Below are 26498 nucleotides of genomic sequence, written 5' to 3'. Positions count from 1 at the left end.
GGGAAAAGGTTACTTCAACGCACGCACGGTTTTACCTTTAACAAACTTTGTTCATCTTACTATGATTCACAGAGCATAATGACAAGAACATCTCACATTAGAAAATTACTTTATTTTTCACCATTAAAAAAAACAAACTTGAATAAGCAATAATCAAACCCCCATCTTTTTGTAAAATATCACAAATACATCAAAGTCCTTTTCTCTAGAAAAGCCTGGCGTAAGGTACAGCTCTCCACGAAAAGAAAAATGTTTCCATGTAGAGAAACACTCCTGGACTTGTGAGTGACGACCACAGCACAGCCCCCCCCGTCCCCCCTCACACACACACACACACACAGACAGGACACACCACATCCTGGGTAGCAGACAGACAGACAGACAAGGCCTGGCTGTGGAGCAGCTGTGAAGCCCTCCAGGAGACAGAATGTCTCTCAGTGGACACAGTTCATTAGGAGTGTGCTATGGTCAGTGTTTGCGTGTGAGAGAGTGTGTACTGTTTGCTGTGTGTGTGTGTGTGAGAGAGTGTGTACTGTTTGCTGTGTGTGTGTGTGTGAGAGAGTGTGTACTGTTTGCTGTGTGTGTGTGTGTGTGAGAGAGTGTGTACTGTTTGCTGTGTGTGTGTGTGTGTGAGAGAGTGTGTACTGTTTGCTGTGTGTGTGTGTGTGTGAGAGAGTGTGTACTGTTTGCTGTGTGTGTGTGTGTGTGTGTGAGAGAGTGTGTACTGTTTGCTGTGTGTGTGTGTGTGTGAGAGAGTGTGTACTGTTTGCTGTGTGTGTGTGTGTGTGAGAGAGTGTGTACTGTTTGCTGTGTGTGTGTGTGTGTGAGAGAGTGTGTACTGTTTGCTGTGTGTGCGTGTCTCATCTCTTGGGCTGGCGCAGCAGCCCCCGGATCCTGCGGATGAGGGCCTGGATGAAGGTGTAGCGAGAGCGGACCTGGCTGTACGCACTCTCCACCTCCAGCAGCTTCCTCTGCAGAGTCTCGCTGAAGCCTGCCGCTAGGTCACTCTGCAGCTGCTCACGGGAGGAGGAGGAGGGGGGAGGGTTACTGAGGACACACACACCATCACAGACTCACACACACCCTCTCACAGACACACACACACACACAAATGAACTCTCAAAGACTCACACGCACGCTCAATTACACTCTCACAGAGACACTCACACACACACCCTCTCTCTCACAGACAGTCTAGGAGGATGTTCTCACCTGCTCCAGGTCCTGCTGGCTGATCCTGGACAGGCCGAGGCCACGGCCCTCACCCCCTCCCAGGCCACCGAACGAGTCTGCAGGGTACAGGGGGGCGTGTTACGACCACAGGGGCCCGTGTTACGACCACAGGGGGCGTGTTACGACCACAGGGGGCGTGTTACAACCACAGGGGGCCGTGTTACGACCACAGGGGGCGTGTTACGAGCACAGGAGGCATGTTACGACCACAGGAGGCATGTTACAACCACAAGGGGCGTGTTACAACCACAGGGGGCGTGTTACGACCACAGGGGGCGTGTTACGACCACAGGGGGGCGTGTTACGACCACAGGGGGGCGTGTTACAACGACAAGGGACGTGTTACTACCACAGGGGGGCGTGTTACGACCACAGGGGGGCGTGTTACAACGACAAGGGACGTGTTACGACCACAGGGGGCGTGTTACGACCACAGGGGGCGTGTTACAACCACAGGGGGCGTGTTACAACCACAGGGGGCCGTGTTACGACCACAAGGGGCGTGTTACGACCACAGGGGGCGTGTTACGACCACAGGGGGGCGTGTTACGACCACAGGGGGCGTGTTACGACCACAGGTCGTTATCTTGTTTAGCAGAAGACTGATATCGACCCGTTCATCTGAATCAGGTGTGTTGTAGCAGGGAAACATCTAGAACATGCAGGGCAGGGGGTCCCCCAGGACCAGGGTTGAGAGGGGCTGATGTGGAGGGGTGTAAACTTACCGTCAGCCAGCCGTGATCTGTAGGGGGCGCCCCCTGGCAGGAGGGAGTCCTTGGGGTCTGTTGGGGTGCAGTACAGCAGGTAATACTCCAGGTGGCGCCACAGCACAAACAGACAGGTTTCAATCACGTCTGGGAGGGGCTGGGTCAAGGTCTCATCGCCACAGACTCTAGACATACATGAACATTTCTGTACCACCACAGCTGGCTGTACCAACGTGTTGTAACACATTCCGTCCTGTCCTTCATCTCCCAGTCAACAGTTATGCCTGTTGAAGACTAATCTAGACTAATTTGGCCTGTCCTAGTCTGGCCTGTCCTAGTCTGGCCTGGCCTAGTCTGGTCTAGTCTGGCTCCAGTGTGTGTGGAGGGTGGAGGATACAGGAACAGAGAGCGAGCAGCTTGGCTCTGTTGTTGATGAGCTGGACCAGCCTGCGCTTGGCCAGGAGACTCCTCTGGACCGAAGAGATCTTCTCCAGCCCTCCAGACCCTGCCACCAGCGCCTGGCACAGCTGGACACACACACACACACACACACACACACACACACACACACACACAGTGTAATTTTTAAGAAGTGAATGAGGTTGGAGATGGCTAGGCCCAGGCTGTGTGTGAGAGAGCAGGTGTGTGTGTGTGTAAGCAGGTGTGTGTGTATGTGAGAGAGCAGGTGTGTGTGTGAGCAGGTGTGTGTGTATGTGAGGGAGCAGGTGTGTGTGTGTGTGAGCAGGGCTATGTGTAGGACTGGGTGGATAATTCGTAAGAACTGACGGTAACGGTATATATCACGATATATTAGTTATTCTTAAAATGTCATGACAATTCAATCTGCACTGCAGCAGCTAATCTACCGCACTCGGACGGATTTGTATTGGGTAACGCCGGTGTGTCGCATGAGTTGAATTTTCCAAATGTTGCAGTGATTAATTGTCACGGAAGAGCGACTTCTCAGTAGCCTACGCGTTCAACAGTAGCCTACGTTTACGGGATCGCAAGAAAACTGTGAAATAACTGTGAAATATTTGTAGTGAGTTAGCTATAAACAATTATTATTACATGGCTGAATACTCGATTCTGTTGGCCTACAATAAACATTTCACAATTCTAACCAACCTGGCATTGGATTTGTCAACGCATTCTGGTAGATTGTTCATATTCGCGCACATGCACGGCTTTCAGGTGGTGAAAAAGATTGCTAGTGTTTCCACCTTTGGCACCTTTTAGCACAATTCGACAACACAACTTACAGAGTAGGCTACTGTTTGTTGGTCGATGTCGTAAGTTGAAACCAAACCACTTCCAAACGACAGAAGAGGCTCCCTTTTTTACCAATTCTTCTTCGTCCGGCAAATCAACCCCACTGGCGTTATTTTCAGACGTCATTAACGCTAGCTTACACTTGCCAACAAAAGCGGTTTACTCATATTAATGTTTGCTTCCTCTGGAGTTGCGCTAGCTTGTTTGTTTACTTTCGTCGGCTGGCACAATGCGTTTTTTGTGAAAGATACAAATTTGAACTCGCCCACTTAGGCTGTATCACTTGGCTTATATTTTATACCAAACAGAAACAGTTTTCTGAATACATTTATTAATATATCGTGATATCCATGATATGGCAAAATCCATATGATGGCACAACGTAATACCGGTATTCACGTTCATACCGGTATACCGCCCACCCCTTGGTATGTGTGTATGAGCAGGGGTATGTGTGTATGTGAGAGAGAGCAGGTGTGTGTGTGTGTGAGAGAGAGAGCAGGTGTGTGTGTGTGTGTGTGAGAGAGAGAGCAGGTGTGTGTGTGTGTGTGTGAGAGAGAGAGCAGGTGTGTGTGTACCTCCTTCAGCTCCTCTGGGGGCAGCTGTTCCAGGCTGGTCAGCTTGGCCAGGTTCTGTCTGTGGCTCTGCTGGTAGCAGAAGAAGTCTGCAGCGCTGTTCCTCAGCAGGAACATGACCAGGCCCAGGGGGGGCACCCTGGAGAGGGGCGGGGCCAGCACCAGGTCTGGGGGGGCGGGGGGGTTGGGGTCAGGGTTAGCAGGACGGGTGTGGATAACGTCTGAGTGTGTGTGTGTGTGTGAGAGAGTCAGTGTGTGTGTGAGAGTGTATGAATGTGTGTGTGTGTGTACAGACCTGGCCGGGCTGGGTCTCTGCTGCTGGTCTCACTGACAGAGGGGCTGAATAGACAGATGCTGTACTGGGCCTGAGCTGAACTCTGCAGCAGCAGAGCCTGACAGTACTCCATGATGTTAGCGCACACCTGCTCACACACACACACACGTTATCAACACCTCTCCTGCTAAACCTGACCCCTGCCCTTCCTCTGGGATCCCTCCATCCCTCCCGTCCTCCAGCTCATTTCCCCTCCACCCTCCCTCCCTCCTTCTCTCCAGTCCGCCCACCACCCCACCCTCCCCGTCTCTGACCTGTTGCATGGCAACCTCCATATCCTCGCGGCGCTCGGCGGGGTCTCCGGGGGCGCCGGTCTCCGCCTGCTTCAGCAGCTGCTCCCTCTCGCTGCCAGCCAGGCGGGCCAGCAGGGCCAGGCTCTGCCGCTGGAACCGGCCCACGTGGCCCTGGGCCTCCAGGAGGGCCGCGTTGTTGCCCTCCCCACCCACCTCCAGCACCCCTGCACCAGGACAACACTCTGTCACTGCTGCCCTCTCGCTGTGTGCTTCTACTGAGCACCACGACACACCCCTGTCTGGGGTGAGAGTGTGTGTGTGTGTGTGAGGGGGCAGGTGTGCAGCAGGTGTGTGTGCGTGCGTGCGCGTGTGTGTGCGTACCGGGCAGGGCCGTCTTGCTGATGATGCCTGTGAGCAGAGCCAGCTCCTGCAGAGTCCCCATGCTGAGACGCTGACACCTCAACAGGGACTGGATGGTGTCAGCGTGCACTATCATCCACTGGAGCACCTGCACACACACACACACCAATTTAGAATGTATGCGTTATGTGAAAATGTATATATTGTAAAAGAAACACAGAAACATTTCCTGCATGTCCTCCCCTCTCTCCCATACATGTCCTATCCCTCTCTCCCATACATGTCCTCCCCTCTCTCCCATACATGTCCTATCCCTCTCTCCCATACATGTCCTATCCCTCTCTCCCATACATGTCCTATCCCTCTCTCCCATACATGTCCTATCCCTCTCTCCCATACATGTCCTATCCCTCTCTCCCATACATGTCCTATCCCTCTCTCCCATACATGTCCTATCCCTCTCTCCCATACATGTCCTATCCCTCTCTCCCATACATGTCCTCCCCTCTCTCCCATACATGTCCTATCCCTCTCTCCCATACATGTCCTATCCCTCTCTCCCATACATGTCCTATCCCTCTCTCCCATACATGTCCTATCCCTCTCTCCCATACATGTCCTCCCCTCTCTCCCATACATGTCCTCCCCTCTCTCCCATACATGTCCTATCCCTCTCTCCCATACATGTCCTATCCCTCTCTCCCATACATGTCCTATCCCTCTCTCCCATACATGTCCTATCCCTCTCTCCCATACATGTCCTATCCCTCTCTCCCATACATGTCCTCCCCTCTCTCCCATACATGTCCTATCCCTCTCTCCCATACATGTCCTATCCCTCTCTCCCATACATGTCCTATCCCTCTCTCCCATACATGTCCTATCCCTCTCTCCCATACATGTCCTATCCCTCTCTCCCATACATGTCCTCCCCTCTCTCCCATACATGTCCTATCCCTCTCTCCCATACATGTCCTATCCCTCTCTCCCATACATGTCCTATCCCTCTCTCCCATACATGTCCTATCCCTCTAACCCCGTCTCTAAATAAACCCCCTCTGGGTGAACTGCTGTGGCCGTACCTGTGCTGCCCCCTGCTGGTGGTGGGTGGTGGTGGAGGTGAGGATGACCTGGAACAACCTGAGTGCCGGCAGCAGGATCTGTCTGTAGCGGTGAGCAGGGCTGGGGATGAACCCTGACGAGTCCCTCTGGACAAACATCCTGGAGACACACAGCAGGTTAGATACCAGCCTGGACTACACCCTGGAGACACAGCAGGTTAGATACCAGCCTGGACTACACCCTGGAGACACACAGCAGGTTAGATACCAGCCTGGACTACACCCTGGAGACACAGCAGGTTAGATACCAGCCTGGACTACACCCTGGAGACACAGCAGGTTAGATACCAGCCTGGACTACACCCTGGAGACACAGCAGGTTAGATACCAGCCTGGACTACACCCTGGAGACACAGCAGGTTAGATACCAGCCTGGACTACACCCTGGAGACACACAGCAGGTTAGATACCAGCCTGGACTACACCCTGGAGACACAGCAGGTTAGATACCAGCCTGGACTACACCCTGGAGACACACAGCAGGTTAGATACCAGCCTGGACTACACCCTGGAGACACAGCAGGTTAGATACCAGCCTGGACTACACCCTGGAGACACAGCAGGTTAGATACCAGCCTGGACTACACCCTGGAGACACAGCAGGTTAGATACCAGCCTGGACTACACCCTGGAGACACAGCAGGTTAAATACCAGCCTGGACTACACCCTGGAGACACAGCAGGTTAGATACCAGCCTGGACTACACCCTGGAGACACAGCAGGTTAGATACCAGCCTGGACTACACCCTGGAGACACAGCAGGTTAGATACCAGCCTGGACTACACCCTGGAGACACAGCAGGTTAGATACCAGCCTGGACTACACCCTGGAGACACAGCAGGTTAGATACCAGCCTGGACTACACCCTGGAGACACAGCAGGTTAGATACCAGCCTGGACTACACCCTGGAGACACAGCAGGTTAGATACCAGCCTGGACTACACCCTGGAGACACAGCAGGTTAGATACCAGCCTGGACTACACCCTGGAGACCCCCCCCACCTCCTCACCTGTGGGTGTCGCTGTCAGGCACCATGTCGAACACCTGACACTCCATGAGTTGGGTGACCAGGCCACAGCGCAGCAGCTCCACCGCCCCGGGGCCGGTCCTGGCCACCCGCATCAGCACAGCCTGACACACAGGGAACACACGCTACTGGTCACATCACACGCTACTGGTCACATCACACCTGGTTACCCTGTGAACCACACACACTACTGGTCACATCACACCTGGTTACCCTGGGAACCACAAACACACACTACTGGTCACACCACACCTGGTTACCCTGGGAACCACACACACGCTACTGGTCACACCACACCTGGTTACCCTGGGAACCACACACACGCTACTGGTCACACCACACCTGGTTACCCTGGGAACCACACACACGCTACTGGTCACACCACACCTGGTTACCCTGGGAACCACACACACGCTACTGGTCACACCACACCTGGTTACCCTGGGAACCACACACACGCTACTGGTCACACCACACCAGGTTACCCTAGTCTGTTACTGGTCACATCACACTAGCAGAGTGTGTGTGTGAGTGTGTGTGAAAGAGTGTGTGTGTGCGTGTGTCCTCACCATCTTGCTCTCGTAGATGTAGAGGGGCTTGAGCAGGGGGGGCTGGGGGCACAGCAGGGTCTGCAGGGCGTGGTCGTCATGGCGAAGGCTCTCCACCAGCACCCGCAGGTAACCGCTGTTACACAGGAACACCAGCCAGTCTCCCTGACGCTCAACAGACAGCACGCGGTCCAGCACAGCCAGAGCCAGCATCTGGACACACACACACACACACATCCATAAACACACACACACACACACATCCATAAACACACACACATCCATAAACACACACACACATCCATAAACACACACACATCCATAAACACACACACACACACACATCCATAAACACACACACATCCATAAACACACACACATCCATAAACACACACACACACATCCATCCATAAACACACACACACACACACATCCATACACAACATGCATTCACATACACACAGTCGTTTAGTAAGTCAACAGGAAAGACAGTGATGATTACAAGCACAATCCGTTCAGAAGACAAAGATTCTCTCTAGTAAGGTGTGTGTGTATGCGTGCGTATGTGTGTGTGCATGTATGCTGGTGTGTGTGTACCGTGTGTGTACTGTGTGTGTTCCCTACCCTGCCGATCTCGTGGCCATCGCAGGCGTCTCGACACACCACCTCCATGAGCGTGGTGCCGTAGCTGTGGACGATGGCCAGGTTCTCCCTCTGCAGCTTGGAGAAGCCGTCCTCCGGAGCGGTGAGACGCTCCCACATGGAGCTGCCTGCTGCACGCACGCACACACACATATATATCAATACACACACACACATATATATCAATACACACACGCCCACATATATATCAATACACACACACGCACACACATATCAATACACACACAAACACACACAGACAAAGTCTAGGTCGTCCGGGGTCAGCGGCGTGTGTGTGTGTGTGTACCTGTCTGTAGTGTGTCTGGCTCCTCTGGTTTCTGGGCGATCTGGAGGTAGTAGAGCAGGGAGCCGTACAGGTGAGCACGCAGACGCTGGAAACCTCCACCTGGTGCACACACACACACAAACATTAATATTCAAACAGTGTGTGTGTGCACCAGTTAATACAGTAACTGTAGGCTTCACGTGCCAGGCTCATAGAAGGGCGCTGAAGTCTCATGGCTGTCTTCTGATTAGGGACTAGGGACCTGCATTCCCCTTATGTATGAATGTGTGTGTATGTGTGTGCATGTCCACCTCACCAGTACAGAGTATAAAGCTGAGCAGCTTCCGCAGGATGAGGTGGAGGGCAGAGTTGGCGATGGAGGCGAATCCCGACGAAGACCCGCCCTCCAGCCCCGCCCCCTGCTGCTGCTCAGACAGCACCGATTGGCTGAGGTGGGCTGTCAGGGTGAAGACGGCCCCGGCAACGATGGGCATCAGCTCCCCGGCGGCGTCTTCTGATAGGACCTGGAGAAAAGGTGGGCGGGACTTACTCTGTTACACAGTTCCTGTTGCAGTCCCGTTACTGCAGCACACACATTTATTAGACACACAACTACAGCTCACAGGAAGTCACAAATGATTATACAGTCACGTACAGAAGATGACGGTCTTTAGTTCAGCAGGCATTTCAGGACAAACAAGCTCTCCCTCCCCTCCTCTCCCCCCCCTCCCCCTCCCCCCCTCCCTCCCCCCTCTCTCCCCCCTCTCTCCCCCCCTCTCCCCCTCTCCCCCCCCCCTCCCTCCCTCCCTCCCCCCACCTTGTCGTGCAGGTCCAGCAGCAGGTCTCTGATGATGAGCTGGCGGTCCTCAGCGGGCACCAGGTCTGCAGGGCAGGCGGTCAGCAGCGTCTCCACCAGGCTGCGCCACGACTGCAGCGCCTGCCGCTTAGCGCTCAGGCTCCGCCGCACGCGGTTGCGCTCCACCACCTGCTGCAGGATGGAGTTCACTTCCTGTCCGGGGGGTGGGGGGGGGTGGGACACAAACGTGGCAGGAAATAGGTGAGGGTGGAACTTAGTGGTTAGAGCATTTCACTGCAGATCAAAGAGGTTACGGGTTCAAATCTTCCAAATCGCTCAAGGCAGGATGCATTCTGAGACGCTGTTAGCTAGATCGCTAAAGTAGTTCCTTCAAACGGGTGCTGATCTAGGATTAGAGTTATGCACCAACCTCCATCAGCAGGGGGCGCTGGCCAATAGCGGCCATTCCCTGGAGGGCGTTGACCTCGGCAACCAGCACGCGATGGAGAAGCTGTGGAGACGACCAGAGTGACACGCTGATCACATGTCAATCAGACTAACCAATAACGTCCATGACGCTTACATTTTTTGAGGATATATGTTTGGCATTGCTGCTTTACTGGGATAGAGACAGTGTACAGAGCCAGGGAGAGGGGAGGACATGCAGGAAGAGGCCCGGGCTGGAATCGAACCCGGGCCCCCGTGGAGGTCAGAAGTTGGGAGAGGGGAGGAGGGAGGTTAGAAGGAGGGAGGTCATGAGATCAGGCAGTAGGTCAGAGATCAGGCAGGAGGTCAGAGGTCAAGAGGAGGGAGCTCAGGGGTCAGGAGGAGGTGAGATGTCAGGCAGGAGGTCAGAGGTCAGGCAGGCTCTGGTCCCACCTTGACGTTGCAGACGGCGTGTCCGTGCTCGTTGACGTGCTCACAGTTGGCGATGACCTGCTCGATCTGAGCGCGCTCGAAGAAGTCCAGCTGAAGCAGCTCAGGGGCGTCCTGGCTGAAGTCGATGGCGTCCAGCACACTCAGCAGCTTCCGGCGCACTGTGATGATGTCACACAACAGCAGGATGTGACAACACAGTCGACACAGTAAGCAAGCTTCCTCCGAGGCTTGGAGATATTCGACAGTCAACATGAGTCCAGGAGTGAAAGGCGTGTGTGTGTTTGTGTGACAGAGTGAGTGTGTGAGTGAGTGTGTGTGAGCAAGTGTGCGCGCATGCAGGTGTGCTACTGACCTTTACACACGGTGTCAAAGTGCAGGAAACCACTGACTGATCTGGTCTCCTCCTCCATGCCCATCTCCCCATCAGCTACAGAAACATACCAGTCAGAAGGTGTGTGTTAGCTCTGTGCTGATTGTGTGTGTGTTACCTGTGTGTGTGTGTGTGTTTGTGTGTGTGTGTAGGTGTTACCTGCGTGTGTGTGTGTGTGTTACCTATGTGTGTGTGTGTGTTACCTGTGTGTGTGTGTGTTACCTGTGTGTGTGTGTGTTACCTGTGTGTGTGTGTGTGTGTTAGCTGTGTGTTACCTGTGTGTGTGTGTTACACCTGTGTGTGCGTGTTACCTGTGTGTGTGTGTGTTACCTGTGTGTGTGTGTGTTACCTGTGTGTGTGTTACCTGTGTGTGTGTGTGTGTTACCTCCGTGCTGCGTGTGCGGCTGGTCGTCCAGCAGCAGGTTGACCAGGCGCTGGGTGTGTGAGCGCTGACGGTTCAGTGATGTCACTCTGAGCTCGATGGCAGCTGTCTTCATCAGCCAGGACATCTGGGACAGGCTAGCGATCTGGTCACCTGGGGCAGAGAGAGAGAGAGAGAGAGAGTGAGAGTGAGTGAGTTGGAAGGGAAGAGGGAGAGAGAGAGTTGGAAGGGGAGAGGGAGAGAGTTGGAAGGGTAGAGGGAAAGCGAGAGAGTTGGAATGGGAGAAGGAGGTGGAAGGAGAGAGAGAGAGAGGTGGAAGGAGAGAGAGCGAGAGGTGGAAGGGGAGAGAGCGAGAGGTGGAAGGAGAGAGAGAGGTGGAAGGAGAGAGAGAGCTAGAGGTGGAAGGAGAGAGAGAGAGAGGTGGAAGGAGAGAGAGAGAGTTGGAATGGGAGAGAGAGCGAGAGGTGGAAGGGGGGAGAGCGAGAGGTGGAAGGAGAGAGAGAGAGAGGTGGAAGGAGAGAGACCTGGCAGGATGAACGGGAGGTGCTGCAGGTGGGAGAACAGGAAGTCCTGGCTGGTCCTCAGGTAACGCATGGTGGGACCAGAAGTGTCGGAGCAAGCACACAGCTGGTAGATCACCTGCACACACACACACACACACACAGTCATAAGCACAGGTGCATGAAATGGCACGCGTGTCAGCATGTGTTTCGCCGTGTGTGTGTACCTGGTAGCAGAGTGTGTGTGTACCTGGTAGCAGAGTGTGTGTGTACCTGGTAGCAGAATGTGTGTGTACCTGGTAGCAGAGTGTGTGTGTACCTGGTAGCAGAGCGTGTGTGTACCTGGTAGCAGAGCGTGTGTGTACCTGGTAGCAGAGCGTGTGTACCTGGTAGCAGAGTGTGTGTACCTGGTAGCAGAGCGTGTGTACCTGGTAGCAGAGCGTGTGTGTACCTGGTAGCAGAGCGTGTGTACCTGGTAGCAGAGTGCGTGTGTACCTGGTAGCAGAGCGTGTGTGTACCTGGTAGCAGAGCGTGTGTGTACCTGGTAGCAGAGTGTGTGTGTACCTGGTAGTAGAGCGTGTGTACCTGGTAGCAGAGCGTGTGTGTACCTGGTAGCAGAGCGTGTGTACCTGGTAGCAGAGCGTGTGTACCTGGTAGCAGAGCGTGTGTGTACCTGGTAGCAGAGCGTGTGTGTACCTGGTAGCAGAGCGTGTGTACCTGGTAGCAGAGCGTGTGTACCTGGTAGCAGAGCGTGTGTACCTGGTAGCAGAGTGTGTGTACCTGGTAGCAGAATGTGTGTACCTGGTAGCAGAGCGTGTGTACCTGGTAGCAGAGCGTGTGTACCTGGTAGCAGAGTGTGTGTGTACCTGGTAGCAGAGCGTGTGTGTACCTGGTAGCAGAGCGTGTGTACCTGGTAGCAGTGTGTGTACCTGGTAGCAGAGCGTGTGTGTACCTGGTAGCAGAGCGTGTGTACCTGGTAGCAGAGTGTGTGTACCTGGTAGCAGAGTGTGTGTACCTGGTAGCAGAGCGTGTGTACCTGGTAGCAGAGTGTGTGTACCTGGTAGCAGAGCGTGTGTACCTGGTAGCAGAGCGTGTACCTGGTAGCAGAGTGTGTGTACCTGGTAGCAGAGCGTGTGTACCTGGTAGCAGAGTGTGTGTACCTGGTAGCAGAGTGTGTGTGTACCTGGTAGCAGAGCGTGTGTGTACCTGGTAGCAGAGCGTGTGTGTACCTGGTAGCAGAGCGTGTGTACCTGGTAGCAGAGCGTGTGTACCTGGTAGCAGAGCGTGTGTACCTGGTAGCAGAGCGTGTGTACCTGGTAGCAGAGCGTGTGTACCTGGTAGCAGAGCGTGTGTACCTGGTAGCAGAGTGTGTGTACCTGGTAGCAGAGTGTGTGTGTACCTGGTAGCAGAGTGTGTGTGTACCTGGTAGCAGAGCGTGTGTACCTGGTAGCAGAGTGTGTGTACCTGGTAGCAGAGTGTGTACCTGGTAGCAGAGTGTGTGTGTACCTGGTAGCAGAGTGTGTGTGTACCTGGTAGCAGAGCGTGTGTGTACCTGGTAGCAGAGCTCCGCTAGGTGCGGGGCCTGAGAGGTGAGGACAGGACCAGAGCGTTTCTCACTTCCTCTCTGGAGAAGACTGAGGATGGCGTGTAGACAGCTGCGTGGACAGCCCAGCACTCCTGCACACACACACACACACACACACACACACACCCTTACAGTACAGCTTTAAGGCATCTGGAAACGTGATTTTATGTGCCTGTGAATGTGTGTGTGTGTGTCTAACCATGTGTATATCTCTGTGTGTGTCTGTTTGTGTGAGGGGCTGTCCATATGTGTGTGTGTGTGTGTGTGTGTGTGTGTATGAGGGGCTGACCATGTGAGTGTGTGTGTGTGTGTGTATGAGGGTCTGACCAGGGTCCTGAAGGTTGGTGGAGGAGGCTGGCTTCTTGACCTGGTAGCCTAGCAGGTAGAGCGCCAGGTTGGGGCTCTTCAGCTCCAGGGAGGTGATGAGCAGGTTCAGGATGTGGCTCTGGGTCTCATGGCGGAGCCTAGCAACCTTCTTCTCAGGGTCCGAGTCTGGGGGAGGTATGGAGACATCTGAGATGAGAGATGTAACACTGGAGAGGAACCAGAAACTGTGTGTGTGTGTGTGTGTCAGATCAGAAAGCTCACCTTCTCCCTTCTCGATGCCCTCCTCGGCTCCCTCGTTGTCCAGACACTCCACAAAGCCAGCCATCAGCTTCTCACTCACCGCCTGGAGGAACACACACCACAGCATCACCCCCCTGCTTCCCCCAGGGGTCCCCAGCCCCCCTCTCCTCCAGGGGTGTCCCCAGCCCCCCTCTCCTCCAGGGGTGTCCCCAGCCCCCCTCTCCTCCAGGGGTGTCCCCAGCCCCCCTCTCCTCCAGGGGTGTCCCCAGCCCCCATCTCCTCCTGGTCCTACCTGGTCGTGGGTGAAGTCCCCCACCAGCCGGGCCTGGATGTTGGGGTAGCGGGAGATGTGTCGCAGGATCTTGGCGCTCTGGTACGCTGCTTCTGGGTTGGTGTTGCCGTGGTACAGGTACCTGCCAGGGACAAACAGCACCAGGGGAATGAGTACAATGAAGCCTCAATACGTTTTTTGGGGGGAGCAGTTTTTGACTAGTGATGACTCAGATTAGCAGTTAATCTCATCTAATAGCACTGTTAAGTAGGGGTGGAACAGTACATGTATTCGTATTGAACCGAAACGGGCGTCACGGTTCGGTGCATGAAATTCCACGGAGAATACACGGTCTAAAAATAAATACAACTTGCATGCAAATTAATGAATGTGATGCGGATCTACTGTTAGATACTTGTGTTCTTTAGGGACACCTAATCTGTTGCCCCGCTTTAGCTCTGAAGCTCCGATTGGCGCCGCCGTGAGTCAGAGATAACTAGCAGCACTAAGGACGAGTATGGCGAGTGGTGGCGACCCACGAGAGATAGAGGACCCGCCAGCCTCTTTAAGATCGCAAGTTTGGGAAAACTTTGGTTTCCCATTCAGTTACAGTAGTACAGGCGAGAGAGTGGTGGATAAGACAAGCACTGTGTGTCTGCGTTGTTCAGCAGTTGTGGGGTATGTGAGTGGAAATACATCTAACATGCTAACCCATATAACGCATCTGGCGTGTGCTAAATGACTACAAATATCCGACGCCATTTCCCAGGTGTGCCAATCACTGGAACGAGACAAAAAAAAAAAAAAACACTGTCCAACTTCTCCTCCCTACATTGCTTAACCAACCCCAAAAATCACTGACGCAATCAGAATTTACATGTCATCTTCAATGCGCCCGTATTCACTCTTAGAGGAACCTGGTTTGTTTTGCTTTTCCCTCCGTTGTACCGAACTCGTACAGAACCGTGATGTCTGAACCGCGGTATGAACCGAACCGTGACCGTTCCACCCCTACTGTTAAGTGTAACCATCCACACTGGGTATTACCTACATTGTCCATTCCTCTGATGCATGTGTGTGACAATTATCTGTGTGATAATGATAATAATGTGATGATGATTGATAATAATGAGGATAATCCTAATAATAATAATGCAGCTGCGTACCTGGCGATGTTGACGATGTGGTCGGCCTTGCGGCTCTGGGCGCTGACCCCCTGCAGCAGCTCCTCCAGTGGGCAGACGAGCAGCGAGGCCTGGCTCTCCCGCAGGAGCTCCATGAACAGCAGCTGCTTGTGCAGGGCTAGCTCCAGCAGGGCCAGGCAGTGCAGCACAGCCGCCTCCAGGTGGGCCTTACCTGGGGAGGGACACACAGGGGGGAGGGGGGCGTTGGACACGTGGGAGGGGGGTGGGGAGGAAGGTGGGTGTGTGAGTGAGTGAGTGAGTGAGTGAGTGAGTGAGAGAGAGACAGTGTGTGTGTGTGTGCGTGAGACAGAGTGTGTGTGTGTGAGACAGTGTGTGTGAGTGAGACAGTGTGTGTGTGTGTGCGTGAGTCAGAGAGACCGCATGCTCGCTGCCCTACCAGGGAAGGGGGCGTAGGTGTCGAGCAGGCGTGTCCCCTCCCCCAGCAGGCTAAGGCAGAGGGCCAGGGTGGGGGAGTCGTTGAGCAGGTGGAACAGCAGCGTGTGTCCGGGGGGCTTGTGAGCCGCCACCTGCTCCCCCTGCAGCTCCACCGTCTCCTGGACGAAGTCCGACGCCTGTGGCTCGTAGTCCCGCAGGAGCTTGTGGAACACCTCCAGAACCGCCTCCACTACCTCCCACTGGGGGGCGGAAGAGAGGGGGGGTACAGAGAATGAGGACAGTGAGAGAGAGGGGGGGTACAGAGAATGAGGACAGTGAGAGAGAGGGGGGGTACAGAGAATGAGGACAGTGAGAGAGAGGGGGGGTACAGAGAATGAGGACAGTGAGAGAGAGGGGGGGTACAGAGAATGAGGACAGTGAGAGAGAGGGGGGGTACAGAGAATGAGGACAGTGAGAGAGAGGGGGGGTACAGAGAATGAGGACAGTGAGAGAGAGGGGGGGTACAGAGAATGAGGACAGTGAGAGAGAGGGGGGGTACAGAGAATGAGGACAGTGAGAGAGAGGGGGGGTACAGAGAATGAGGACAGTGAGAGAGAGGGGGGGTACAGAGAATGAGGACAGTGAGAGAGAGGGGGGGTACAGAGAATGAGGACAGTGAGAGAGAGGGGGGGTACAGAGAATGAGGACAGTGAGAGAGGGGGGGTACAGAGAATGAGGACAGTGAGAGAGAGGGGGGGTACAGAGAATGAGGACAGTGAGAGAGAGGGGGGGTACAGAGAATGAGGACAGTGAGAGAGAGGGGGGGTACAGAGAATGAGGACAGTGAGAGAGAGGGGGGGTACAGAGAATGAGGACAGTGAGAGAGAGGGGGGGTACAGAGAATGAGGACAGTGAGAGAGAGGGGGGGTACAGAGAATGAGGACAGTGAGAGAGAGGGGGGGTACAGAGAATGAGGACAGTGAGAGAGAGGGGGGGTACAGAGAATGAGGACAGTGAGAGAGAGGGGAGGTACAGAGAATGAGGACAGTGAGAGAGAGGGGGGGTACAGAGAATGAGGACAGTGAGAGAGAGGGGGGGTACAGAGAATGAGGACAGTGAGAGAGAGGGGGGGTACAGAGAATGAGGACAGTGAGAGAGAGGGGGGGTACAGAGAATGAGGACAGTGAGAGAGAGGGGGGGTACAGAGAATGAGGACAGTGAGAGAGAGGGGGGGTACAGAGAATGAGGACAGTGAGAGAGAGGGGGGGTACAGAGAATGAGGACAGTGAGAGAGAGGGGGGGTACAGAGAATGAGGACAGTGAGAGAGAGGGGGGGTACAGAGAATGAGGACAGTGAGAGATCTGTAGTTTCTTTAGGGCAGGATGCACATTTTCCAACAAGTCAGGAGAGAGAGAAAAAAGTGAAAGGTAAAGAAAGCCAAAGAGAGAGAGAGAGCGAGCGAGGGAGACAGGTTGAGCGAGAGGGCTAAAGAGAGAGAGACAGACAGAGCGAGAGACAGAGAGCTAGAGAGAGAGCTGAAGCGAGGTGGACCTTCTCAGCGGGGCGGCGGTAGGCACGGGTGGGGAAGGGCAGGAACACGGCCTCTCTCAGGAACGTCAGGTACGGCTGGAACCCTGGGGCGCGGAACCCCGCCCCCAGGTTGACGGGCAGGGCGCTCTCCACCAATGAACTGATGAGCTGGCAGAAGGCCCGGGTCAGAGGGTACTCTTCACAGCTCGACTCGATCTCGTTCAGCTCCACCTGGGGGAGGGCCGGGTGCAGGGGTCAGCGAACTCACACACGAGGGAGGATAAGGCCAAGGGTTTGGTTTACACACACACCAAACACACACACACCCCAAACACCAACAAAAAACTAAACACACACAACAAACAGACACACACGCACCAAATACACAAAAACTAAAAACACACCTCAATTCCAGCGGCCTGTCTTTGTCCTGGAGCTCGAACAGTCTGGAGGATCTGGAGGAGAGACCAGAACGTTCTTAACTGAGTTAAACCCAACCCTCCCAGACAGGCTGGTAGCACCTAACCCTCCCAGACAGGCTGGTAGCACCTAACCCTCCCAGACAGGCTGGTAGCACCTAACCCTCCCAGGCAGGCTGGGAGCACTGTCAGAAGCTGCTGCGGTACATGGGTTAGCCAAGGTACGGTACATGGGTTAGCCAAGGTACGGTACATGGGTTAGCCAAGGTACGGTACCTGGGTTAGCCAAGGTACGGTACATGGGTTAGCCAAGGTACGGTACCTGGGTTAGCTAAGGTACGGTACCTGGGTTAGCTAAGGTACGGTACATGGGTTAGCCAAGGTACGGTACATGGGTTAGCCAAGGTACGGTACCTGGGTTAGCTAAGGTACGGTACCTGGGTTAGCTAAGGTACGGTACCTGGGTTAGCTAAGGTACGGTACCTGGGTTAGCTAAGGTACGGTACCTGGGTTAGCTAAGGTACGGTACCTGGGTTAGCTAAGGTACGGTACCTGGGTTAGCTAAGGTACGGTACCTGGGCTGGCTAAGGTACGGTACCTGGGTTAGCTAAGGTACGGTACCTGGGTTAGCTAAGGTACGGTACCTGGGTTAGCTAAGGTACGGTACCTGGGTTAGCTAAGGTACGGTACCTGGGTTAGCTAAGGTACGGTACCTGGGCTGGCTAAGGTACGGTACCTGGGTTAGCTAAGGTACGGTACCTGGGTTAGCTAAGGTACGGTACCTGGGTTAGCTAAGGTACGGTACCTGGGCTGGCTAAGGTACGGTACCTGGGTTAGCTAAGGTACGGTACCTGGGTTAGCTAAGGTACGGTACCTGGGTTAGCTAAGGTACGGTACCTGGGCTGGCTAAGGTACGGTACCTGGGTTAGCTAAGGTACGGTACCTGGGTTAGCTAAGGTACGGTACCTGGGTTAGCTAAGGTACGGTACCTGGGTTAGCTAAGGTACGGTACCTGGGTTAGCTAAGGTACGGTACCTGGGCTGGCTAAGGTACGGTACCTGGGTTAGCTAAGGTACGGTACCTGGGTTAGCTAAGGTACGGTACCTGGGTTAGCTAAGGTACGGTACCTGGGTTAGCTAAGGTACGGTACCTGGGTTAGCTAAGGTACGGTACCTGGGTTAGCTAAGGTACGGTACCTGGGCTGGCTAAGGTACGGTACCTGGGTTAGCTAAGGTACGGTACCTGGGTTAGCTAAGGTACGGTACCTGTGTTAGCTAAGGTACGGTACCTGGGTTAGCTAAGGTACGGTACCTGGGTTAGCTAAGGTACGGTACCTGGGTTAGCTAAGGTACGGTACCTGGGCTGGCTAAGGTACGGTACCTGGGTTAGCTAAGGTACGGTACCTGGGCTGGCTAAGGTACGGTACCTGGGCTGGCTAAGGTACGGTACCTGGGCTGGCTAAGGTACGGTACCTGGGCTGGCTAAGGTACGGTACCTGGGCTGGCTAAGGTACGGTACCTGGGCTGGCTAAGGTACGGTACCTGGGCTGGCTAAGGTACGGTACCTGGGCTGGCTAAGGTACGGTACCTGGGCTGGCTAAGGTACGGTACCTGTGTGTACTCGAGCGACTGCCACAGCGAGGCAGCGATCTCGGGCGACTTGGCGAAGGCGGCGAGGCAGCGCAGCAGGTGGGCCTTGAGGACGGGAGGGACGCTGCACTGCAGCAGGCCCAGCATCACTACCACCGGCGTCCACTGGGGGTGCTCACACAGGGCCAGGCGCGCGTTCTCACTCTGCAACACACACAGGCGGGCACGCACACACAGTTAAAACAAGCCTGACCATTCATCAACACACACAAATCATAACATGAAACCGACCCCCCCCCCCCCCCTGCTCCCCCCCCCCCTCACCCAGGTGATGATGTTGGCCAGGAGCTGCAGGAAGGCAGTGAGGCCGTCCATCTCTCTCTGGGTGATGCCCCTCAGTGGCGGCGGGCGGTACTGCGTGGCGTCGGCGCTGGGCAGGTCTCGGCGGAGGCTCTCGTGGTACAGCATGAGGGAGTGGAAGAAGTGCTCCCAGGACACAGGGCTGCCCGCCACGCCCTGCATGTTCTCTCCTGCGGACGCAAGCAACACACATAAACAGTGTAGGGAGTCAGGTGGCTGAGCCGTTAGAGAATCGGGATAGTAATCAGAAGGTCGCTGGTTCGATTCCTGGCCGTGTCAAATGACGTTGTGTCCTTGGGCAAGGCACTTCACCCTACTTGCCTCGGGGGAATGTCCCTGTACTTACTGTAAGTCGCTCTGGATAAGAGCGTCTGCTAAATGACTAAATGTAATGTAAATGTAAACACATGCTGTGTGTGTTTGTGCATGCTGTGTGTGTGTGTGTGTGAGTGCATTCTGTGTGTGTGTGTGCATGCTGTGTGTGTGTGTGTGCGCGCGCATGTTGTGTGTGAGTGCACACTGTGTGTGTGTGTGTGTGTGCGCATGCTGTGTGTGAGTGCACACTGTGTGTGTGTGTGAGTGCACACTGTGTGTGTGTGTGTGTGTGTGTGTGTGCATGCTGTGTGTGAGTGCACACTGTGTGTGTGTGTGTGTGCATGCTGTGTGTGTGTGTGTATCTTGTGTGTGTGTGTTACCGTGCGGCGCTCCGTTGGTCTTCAGCAGGCTGAAGCAGTAGTGAGAACACTGGGCCCCGTTAGCCAGCCCCCTCAGCATGCACAGGTACGGCAGGTACAGCGTCGCAGGAAGCAGGTCGCCCATCTGACGCACAAACTTAGACAGCACCACCTTAAACACACACGAGACGCAAGACACACACAAGTTACTTATCCGTTATTGTCATGGATGGCAGGTTAACACAGCTACAGTTCAGTGCTGGAGCACTTGACTGCGTCTCTATGGTTACAAGCGTCATGACAGCAACAGTATGTATCCATGTAGAGGCCTAACCCTGGACACAGGTGTGTCTGGTCCCCCCAGGCCTGCCCCTGCATGGCAGGTGTGTCTGGTCTCCCCAGGCCTGCCCCTGCCTGGCAGGTGTGTCTGGTCTCCCCAGGCCTGCCCCTGCCTGGCAGGTGTGTCTGGTCCCCCCAGGCCTGCCCCTGCCTGGCAGGTGTGTCTGGTCCCCCCAGGCCTGCCCCTGCCTGGCAGGTGTGTCTGGTCCCCCCAGGCCTGCCCCTGCCTGGCAGGTGTGTCTGGTCTCCCCAGGCCTGCCCCTGCCTGGCAGGTGTGTCTGGTCTCCCCAGGCCTGCCCCTGCCTGGCAGGTGTGTCTGGTCCCCCCAGGCCTGCCCCTGCCTGGCAGGTGTGTCTGGTCCCCCCAGGCCTGCCCCTGCCTGGCAGGTGTGTCTGGTCCCCCCAGGCCTGCCCCTGCCTGGCAGGTGTGTCTGGTCTCCCCAGGCCTGCCCCTGCCTGGCAGGTGTGTCTGGTCTCCCCAGGCCTGCCCCTGCCTGGCAGGTGTGTCTGGTCTCCCCAGGCCTGCCCCTGCCTGGCAGGTGTGTCTGGTCCCCCCAGGCCTGCCCCTGCATGGCAGGTGTGTCTGGTCTCCCCAGGCCTGCCCCTGCATGGCAGGTGTGTCTGGTCTCCCCAGGCCTGCCCCTGCCTGGCAGGTGTGTCTGGTCCCCCCAGGCCTGCCCCTGCCTGGCAGGTGTGTCTGGTCTCCTACCTGCTTGTGGGGGGGTCTCTGCATGGCCATGCCCAGGTAGGAGCCCTGCATGCTGGTGTGCTGGAGGGATTCTGTGGGGTTCCAGAACTCCAGAGCCAGCTCCAGGCCAAACGGGTCTTTACCGTAGAACTCTCCTATCTGACCACGGGATGGGATAGAGAGACAGGACAGACAGGTCAGATACAGGACAGAGAGACAGGTCAGATACAGGACAGAGAGACAGGTCAGATACAGGACAGAGAGACAGCTCAGATACAGGACAGAGAGACAGGTCAGATACAGGACAGAGATGCAGGTCAGATACAGGACAGAGACGCAGGTCAGATACAGGACAGAGAGACAGGTCAGATACAGGACAGAGACGCAGGTCAGATACAGGACAGAGAGACAGCTCAGATACAGGACAGAGAGACAGGTCAGATACAGGACAGAGACGCAGGTCAGATACAGGACAGAGAGACAGCTCAGATACAGGACAGAGAGACAGGTCAGATACAGGACAGAGACGCAGGTCAGATACAGGACAGAGACGCAGGTCAGATACAGGACAGAGACAGCTCAGATACAAGACAGAGAGACAGCTCAGATACAGGACAGAGAGACAGCTCAGATACAGGACAGAGAGACAGCTCAGATACAGGACAGAGAGACAGGTCAGATACAGGACAGAGAGACAGGTCAGATACAGGACAGAGACGCAGTTCAGATACAGGACAGAGACGCAGGTCAGATACAGGACAGAGAGGCAGGTCAGATACAGGACAGAGAGACAGCTCAGATACAGGACAGAGAGACAGGTCAGATACAGGACAGAGACGCAGGTCAGATACAGGACAGAGAGACAGCTCAGATACAGGACAGAGAGACAGGTCAGATACAGGACAGAGACGCAGGTCAGATACAGGACAGAGACGCAGGTCAGATACAGGACAGAGACGCAGGTCAGATACAGGACAGAGAGACAGCTCAGATACAGGACAGAGAGACAGGTCAGATACAGGACAGAGACGCAGGTCAGATACAGGACAGAGAGACAGGTCAGATACAGGACAGAGAGACAGGTCAGATACAGGACAGAGACAGGTCAGATACAGGACAGAGAGACAGGTCAGATACAGGACAGAGAGACAGGTCAGATACAGGACAGAGACGCAGGTCAGATACAGGACAGAGACGCAGGTCAGATACAGGACAGAGAGACAGCTCAGATACAGGACAGAGAGACAGGTCAGATACAGGACAGAGACGCAGGTCAGATACAGGACAGAGACGCAGGTCAGATACAGGACAGAGACGCAGGTCAGATACAGGACAGAGAGACAGCTCAGATACAGGACAGAGAGACAGGTCAGATACAGGACAGAGAGGCAGCTCAGATACAGGACAGAGAGACAGGTCAGATACAGGACAGAGAGACAGGTCAGATACAGGACAGAGAGACAGGTCAGATACAGGACAGAGACGCAGGTCAGATACAGGACAGAGACGCAGGTCAGATACAGGACAGAGACGCAGGTCAAATACAGGACAGAGACGCAGGTCAGATACAGGACAGAGACGCAGGTCAGATACAGGACAGAGACGCAGGTCAGATACAGGACAGAGACGCAGGTCAGATACAGGACAGAGACACAGGTTAGAGAGACAGGAGGTACAGTGTGTGTGTGTGCGTGCATGTGCGTGTGTGTGAGGGCTGACCAGGTTCATCAGGTGGTCCAGGTCTTTGCGTAGGGAGGATGGAGGCTCGCTGCCCACCTGGAGAGACATGTGGATCAGACGAGCATCCTCGTCGGCACGGTTACGCAGCTGCTTCACCTGCGACAAGATCAAAACCAAACTTATTTTAAAAAAAATAACAAGCTACTGACAATTTTAAACGAGCTACTCTCCCTATCCCCCTCACACACACACAGATTATCACGACCCACGTCACCCAAGGCCGTCTACCTTCATGGGCATGAGGGCCAGGAAGTCTGTGATGAGCGAGTGGAGCCTCCGTGTGTAGAACTCCTCCTGGGAGAAGCCCTCGCATCCCAGCATGCCCTCTGTCATGAACAGGAATACGCCGCCGAGCAGCGCCTGGTCGCTCAGGGCCTCGTCCGCCTCCGTGAACTCCACCAGGGCTGCGCACACACACACGCAGGCACACACAAACACCCGTGATAAGATCAGAGACTTTTCTACACTCGTGCATTTACATCTACAGAAGAATATTCCCATTAAAACATAAGTAACAAAGTATTCATTGAGTAATTTTCTGCTTGATTTTAGATAGTGACCGTGTGAGAAAGATAGAAGTCGAAAGGAGAGAGAGAGAGAGAGAGAGAGAGAGAGAGAGAGAGAGAGAGAGAGAGAGAGAGAGAGAGAGAGAGAGAGAGAGAGAGAGAGAGAGACGACACGCAGGAAACAGCCCGGGCAGGAATCGAACCCGGGCTCTACCCGCTCCCCGGTGAGCCCCCGGCACGGCCTGGCGGCGGAAGTCTTACCGGCGCCCTGTGGTAGCTGGGAGAGGGCTCTGAGGGCCAGGGCCCAGGCCAGCCGGCACACCGCCTGCAGCCCCGGAACCTTCCAGGGCTGGCCCTCCACCAGCCGGGCGTGGACGGCCGACACGTAATGTTTCTCAGTCAGCAGGGGCAGGGCCTGCAGCAGGTCTGACACACACAGGGAGGGGAGGGGGTTAGACTCAGCAGGGGCAGGGCCTGCAGCAGGTCTGACACACACAGGAAGGGGAGGGGGTTAGACTCAGCAGGGACAGGGCCTGCAGCAGGTCTGACACACACAGGAAGGGGGTTAGACACACGGCTGGACCGTCAACTCCCACTTCCTGATTGGCCCGTGTTGGCGAGGGTGAAGGAGATGCAGGGTGATGGGTGATCTATGGAAACACTGGGGCTAATCATGTCGAGTGGCAGGTGTCAAGTCATCTGTATTTCAGTGAGTCCCCTTTCCTCACCTTCTCTATCCTCGTTCCCCGGTTCTAGGAAGCTGACGTCTAAACAGTAGAGCAGACCCATGACCAGGGCCAGGTTCACGCTGTCCAATGAGCCGTCGGCTTCTGCAGTCACCGTCTCCAGGTGGCCAATCAGGGCCAGGGTGTCGTCTTTACTTAAAGGTGATTGGCAAGTCCAGGAGAACAGGGAGTCGGCCAGGGCCTGTCGGCACTCTCGGATGAGGTCAGAGACCTGGAGAACAGAGAATGAAACTGTAAGCAGACACCGAGGCTTGCGTAACTTCATTTTAGATCGTCTTCACATTAATAAGCACAAAATTGGAACCAACAAGTTACTTGTTACGCCTGTGTTGGCTACAATTTTGTGCCGATTCCTGCCGTCCTCACTAACCTCCCCTCACCTCCTCCCTTCCTCACCTCCTCCCTCAGTCCCCCCCTTACATCCTCCCTGCCCTTCTCCCTTCCTCACCCCCCCCCCCAAACCCCCCTCCACCTCACCTCCTTCCTGTGTTTCTCGTTCCCCAGGCCTCTCTCCTTCTGCAGGCGCTCAAACTCCCGGGTGACGCTGATCTCAGACACCAGCACCAGGATGCGCCTGGCCAGGCCCTGGCTCATCAGCTCGTCGGTGAACCTGGTGGTGATGGTCACCAGCTCTGCACTGAGGGGGACAGAAGGACCAGAGGGCAGGTCAACACACAGCAGACACCAGGGAGTGAAGACTCTGTGGGGAGTTTGGACAACACAGTTCTCCCTTTCCTCACATGGGTTTCTTCCCCAAAGAACCCGACAAATTACTTTAGATGTGTTTTGGGCATTTTGCATGCTTTTTTGGACAGTTTTTAAGTGAAGTGTGATGGGAAGGCAGGGAAACAGAGCCACCTGACATGCAGCACAAGGCCCAGGGCGGATTCAAACCCAGTCCACTGCGGTAAAGTCTCAGCCTACATGGTATATGGCTAACAGGGCTCCCCACAACCCCAATATTGAATCAAAACAGCATGCAGACCAGACCGCTCCCCTGGCCACGACGAGAGGAGAGCATTCTGGGAGACGTCCGTTTCCATCCTACCTCAGCTCCAGGGTGAAGGTCTTGCCGTGGCGTGATTGGATGAGGGACCGGAGGGAGTTGGCCACACACAGCTTGCCGTCCCAGTAGAGCAGCACAGCCACCAGGCCCCGGGTCACACCGGGGAAGTACGGCTGCTGGTGCTCACCTGAGAGAGGGGTCAAGGGTCAGCCAGGTCCAGACTGGCTACTGCCTCCAGCGACACATATCATTTTACATTTTAGTCATTTAGGGCGTAGCTTGTTCATTCATTCATTCATTCTAAGCTAATATTTCCTGTTTTGAGGGTGGATTGGGAAGGGGGGGGATATTTCTGCCTTATTGGCACAGAGACAGTAGAGACAGGTACTCCAGGCATAGGTGAAGCCCCCTGTAACTCTGCTTGTAAAAAGGGCTGTCCAAACAACATTTGGGGGGGACATGGCCTGGATTCGAACCCAGGCCCCCTGTGGTGAAGCCTCAGCCTACACTAGACAGGTGAGTCACCGGGGTGTCCCAGGTGACGTCCGTTACCTGCCAGCAGCAGTTCTAGAGCAGCCAGCTCTCCGATGTCGAACAGGTCGCTGAGGATGAAGGCCTCGGTCAGGAGCTGTTCTGGCAGCAGCCGTGATCCCTGCTGGCCCTGGATGGAGATGCCCTCCGTGCTGGCCTTCCTCACCTTCTCCCTCTGCTCCGCACTTTTTGGCTGGGGAGAGGAGAGATGGAGAGAGACAGACAGACAGACAGAGAGGAGGAGTTAGCCAGTAATGCCAATATTTTATGATAGAATACAACACATTTAAAAACAAATGCCTTCAGTGTGCGTCAACGTCTCACCGGGTTCTTGAAGAGTGAGAGGAAATGGGGTTTGTGTTTCTTCAGTTGTAAGTCCAGGAGGTGCACGCTCTCCGGCTGCCGCCTCCACACCGCTCCCTCCACGGTCTCCCATAGCTCCTTCAGCGGGCCCCACAGACTGGCTCCTGAACGGGCATGCCGGCGTACACACAACAACACGGTTCTGGTTACCAAAATGTACGAACGAGATGTTCGGCTTTGCTTTATTCACCCACTAGCTACGTTTAGAAACAGCCGTAGACACAAATTATAAGGCATTGTATAAACCATCTAACTTACCATCACATTCGCGATGGCTTGTTAGCTAAGATGTATTAGTCTTAAAATATTGGAATAGAACCTCAACTGAAACATCAAAGATGTGTTTGCTGAGCATGTGTGCAAGTATCATTTTACAAAGTGGTGATTGTTTTGGTCTGATCACTGAAGTTGTTTCACTCAGGTTAATTTTGCTAGCAAGCAACCTAGCCATTCAATGAATATGACAGCCTCGGCGCCATGTGATCTTGTATGATAAGATAGCTAGCTCGGGTAAAAGTAGTTGAATATTGCGAACAAAAGTGTTAGGAATTGTTTAACAAATGAGTCCAGACAACCTTCTACAAGTTTCACAGAACAAAATAGAACAAAATTGAGTCCACACCTGAATTTACCGCCATCTGGACCGCCATGATAAACTCAATCTTTGGGAGATCCTGGTTCGATGGACCCCTATGAGAGCCGGAGCAAAATTATATTCTTAAAAATATATTTGGGTCACGACTGCTTTTTGGTTGT

General features: G+C 54.7%; 1 protein-coding gene across 2 annotated transcripts; it reads right to left on the bottom strand.

Moving 5' to 3' along the window:
- Positions 1-92: 92 nt before the first annotated feature.
- On the bottom strand, positions 93-26498 carry nup205 (nucleoporin 205). Of its 2 annotated transcripts, none has more exons than XM_062461083.1 (41): positions 26365-26498; positions 25704-25846; positions 25401-25572; positions 24891-25035; positions 24320-24479; positions 23825-24053; positions 23358-23522; positions 22819-22994; positions 22570-22686; positions 20872-21009; positions 19846-19996; positions 19115-19320; positions 18812-18994; positions 17187-17237; positions 16804-17013; positions 15274-15511; positions 14859-15048; positions 13714-13834; positions 13443-13524; positions 13182-13346; positions 12822-12946; positions 11294-11408; positions 10773-10922; positions 10370-10444; positions 10018-10175; positions 9569-9649; positions 9160-9351; positions 8659-8866; positions 8364-8462; positions 8039-8187; positions 7436-7627; positions 6849-6970; positions 5797-5935; positions 4736-4862; positions 4376-4578; positions 4083-4209; positions 3791-3954; positions 2338-2467; positions 1959-2087; positions 1213-1289; positions 93-1013 (listed from the first exon to the last, which is right to left on the bottom strand). In XM_062461083.1, the coding sequence occupies exons 1-41, from the start codon at positions 26390-26392 to the stop codon at positions 861-863; spliced, it is 5985 nt and encodes a 1994-aa protein (XP_062317067.1). In that variant the 5' UTR covers positions 26393-26498; the 3' UTR covers positions 93-860. The 2 variants fall into 2 exon arrangements, with proteins under 2 accessions (XP_062317067.1, XP_062317068.1); XM_062461084.1 differs by having other exon boundaries at positions 8039-8184.

This window comes from Osmerus eperlanus, chromosome 5 (assembly GCF_963692335.1).
Source record: "Osmerus eperlanus chromosome 5, fOsmEpe2.1, whole genome shotgun sequence".
In the NCBI taxonomy this organism is placed as follows: domain Eukaryota; kingdom Metazoa; phylum Chordata; class Actinopteri; order Osmeriformes; family Osmeridae; genus Osmerus; species Osmerus eperlanus.
The sequence above is the reverse complement of the archived record's forward strand: the minus strand, read 5'-3'. Positions and strand labels throughout refer to the sequence as shown.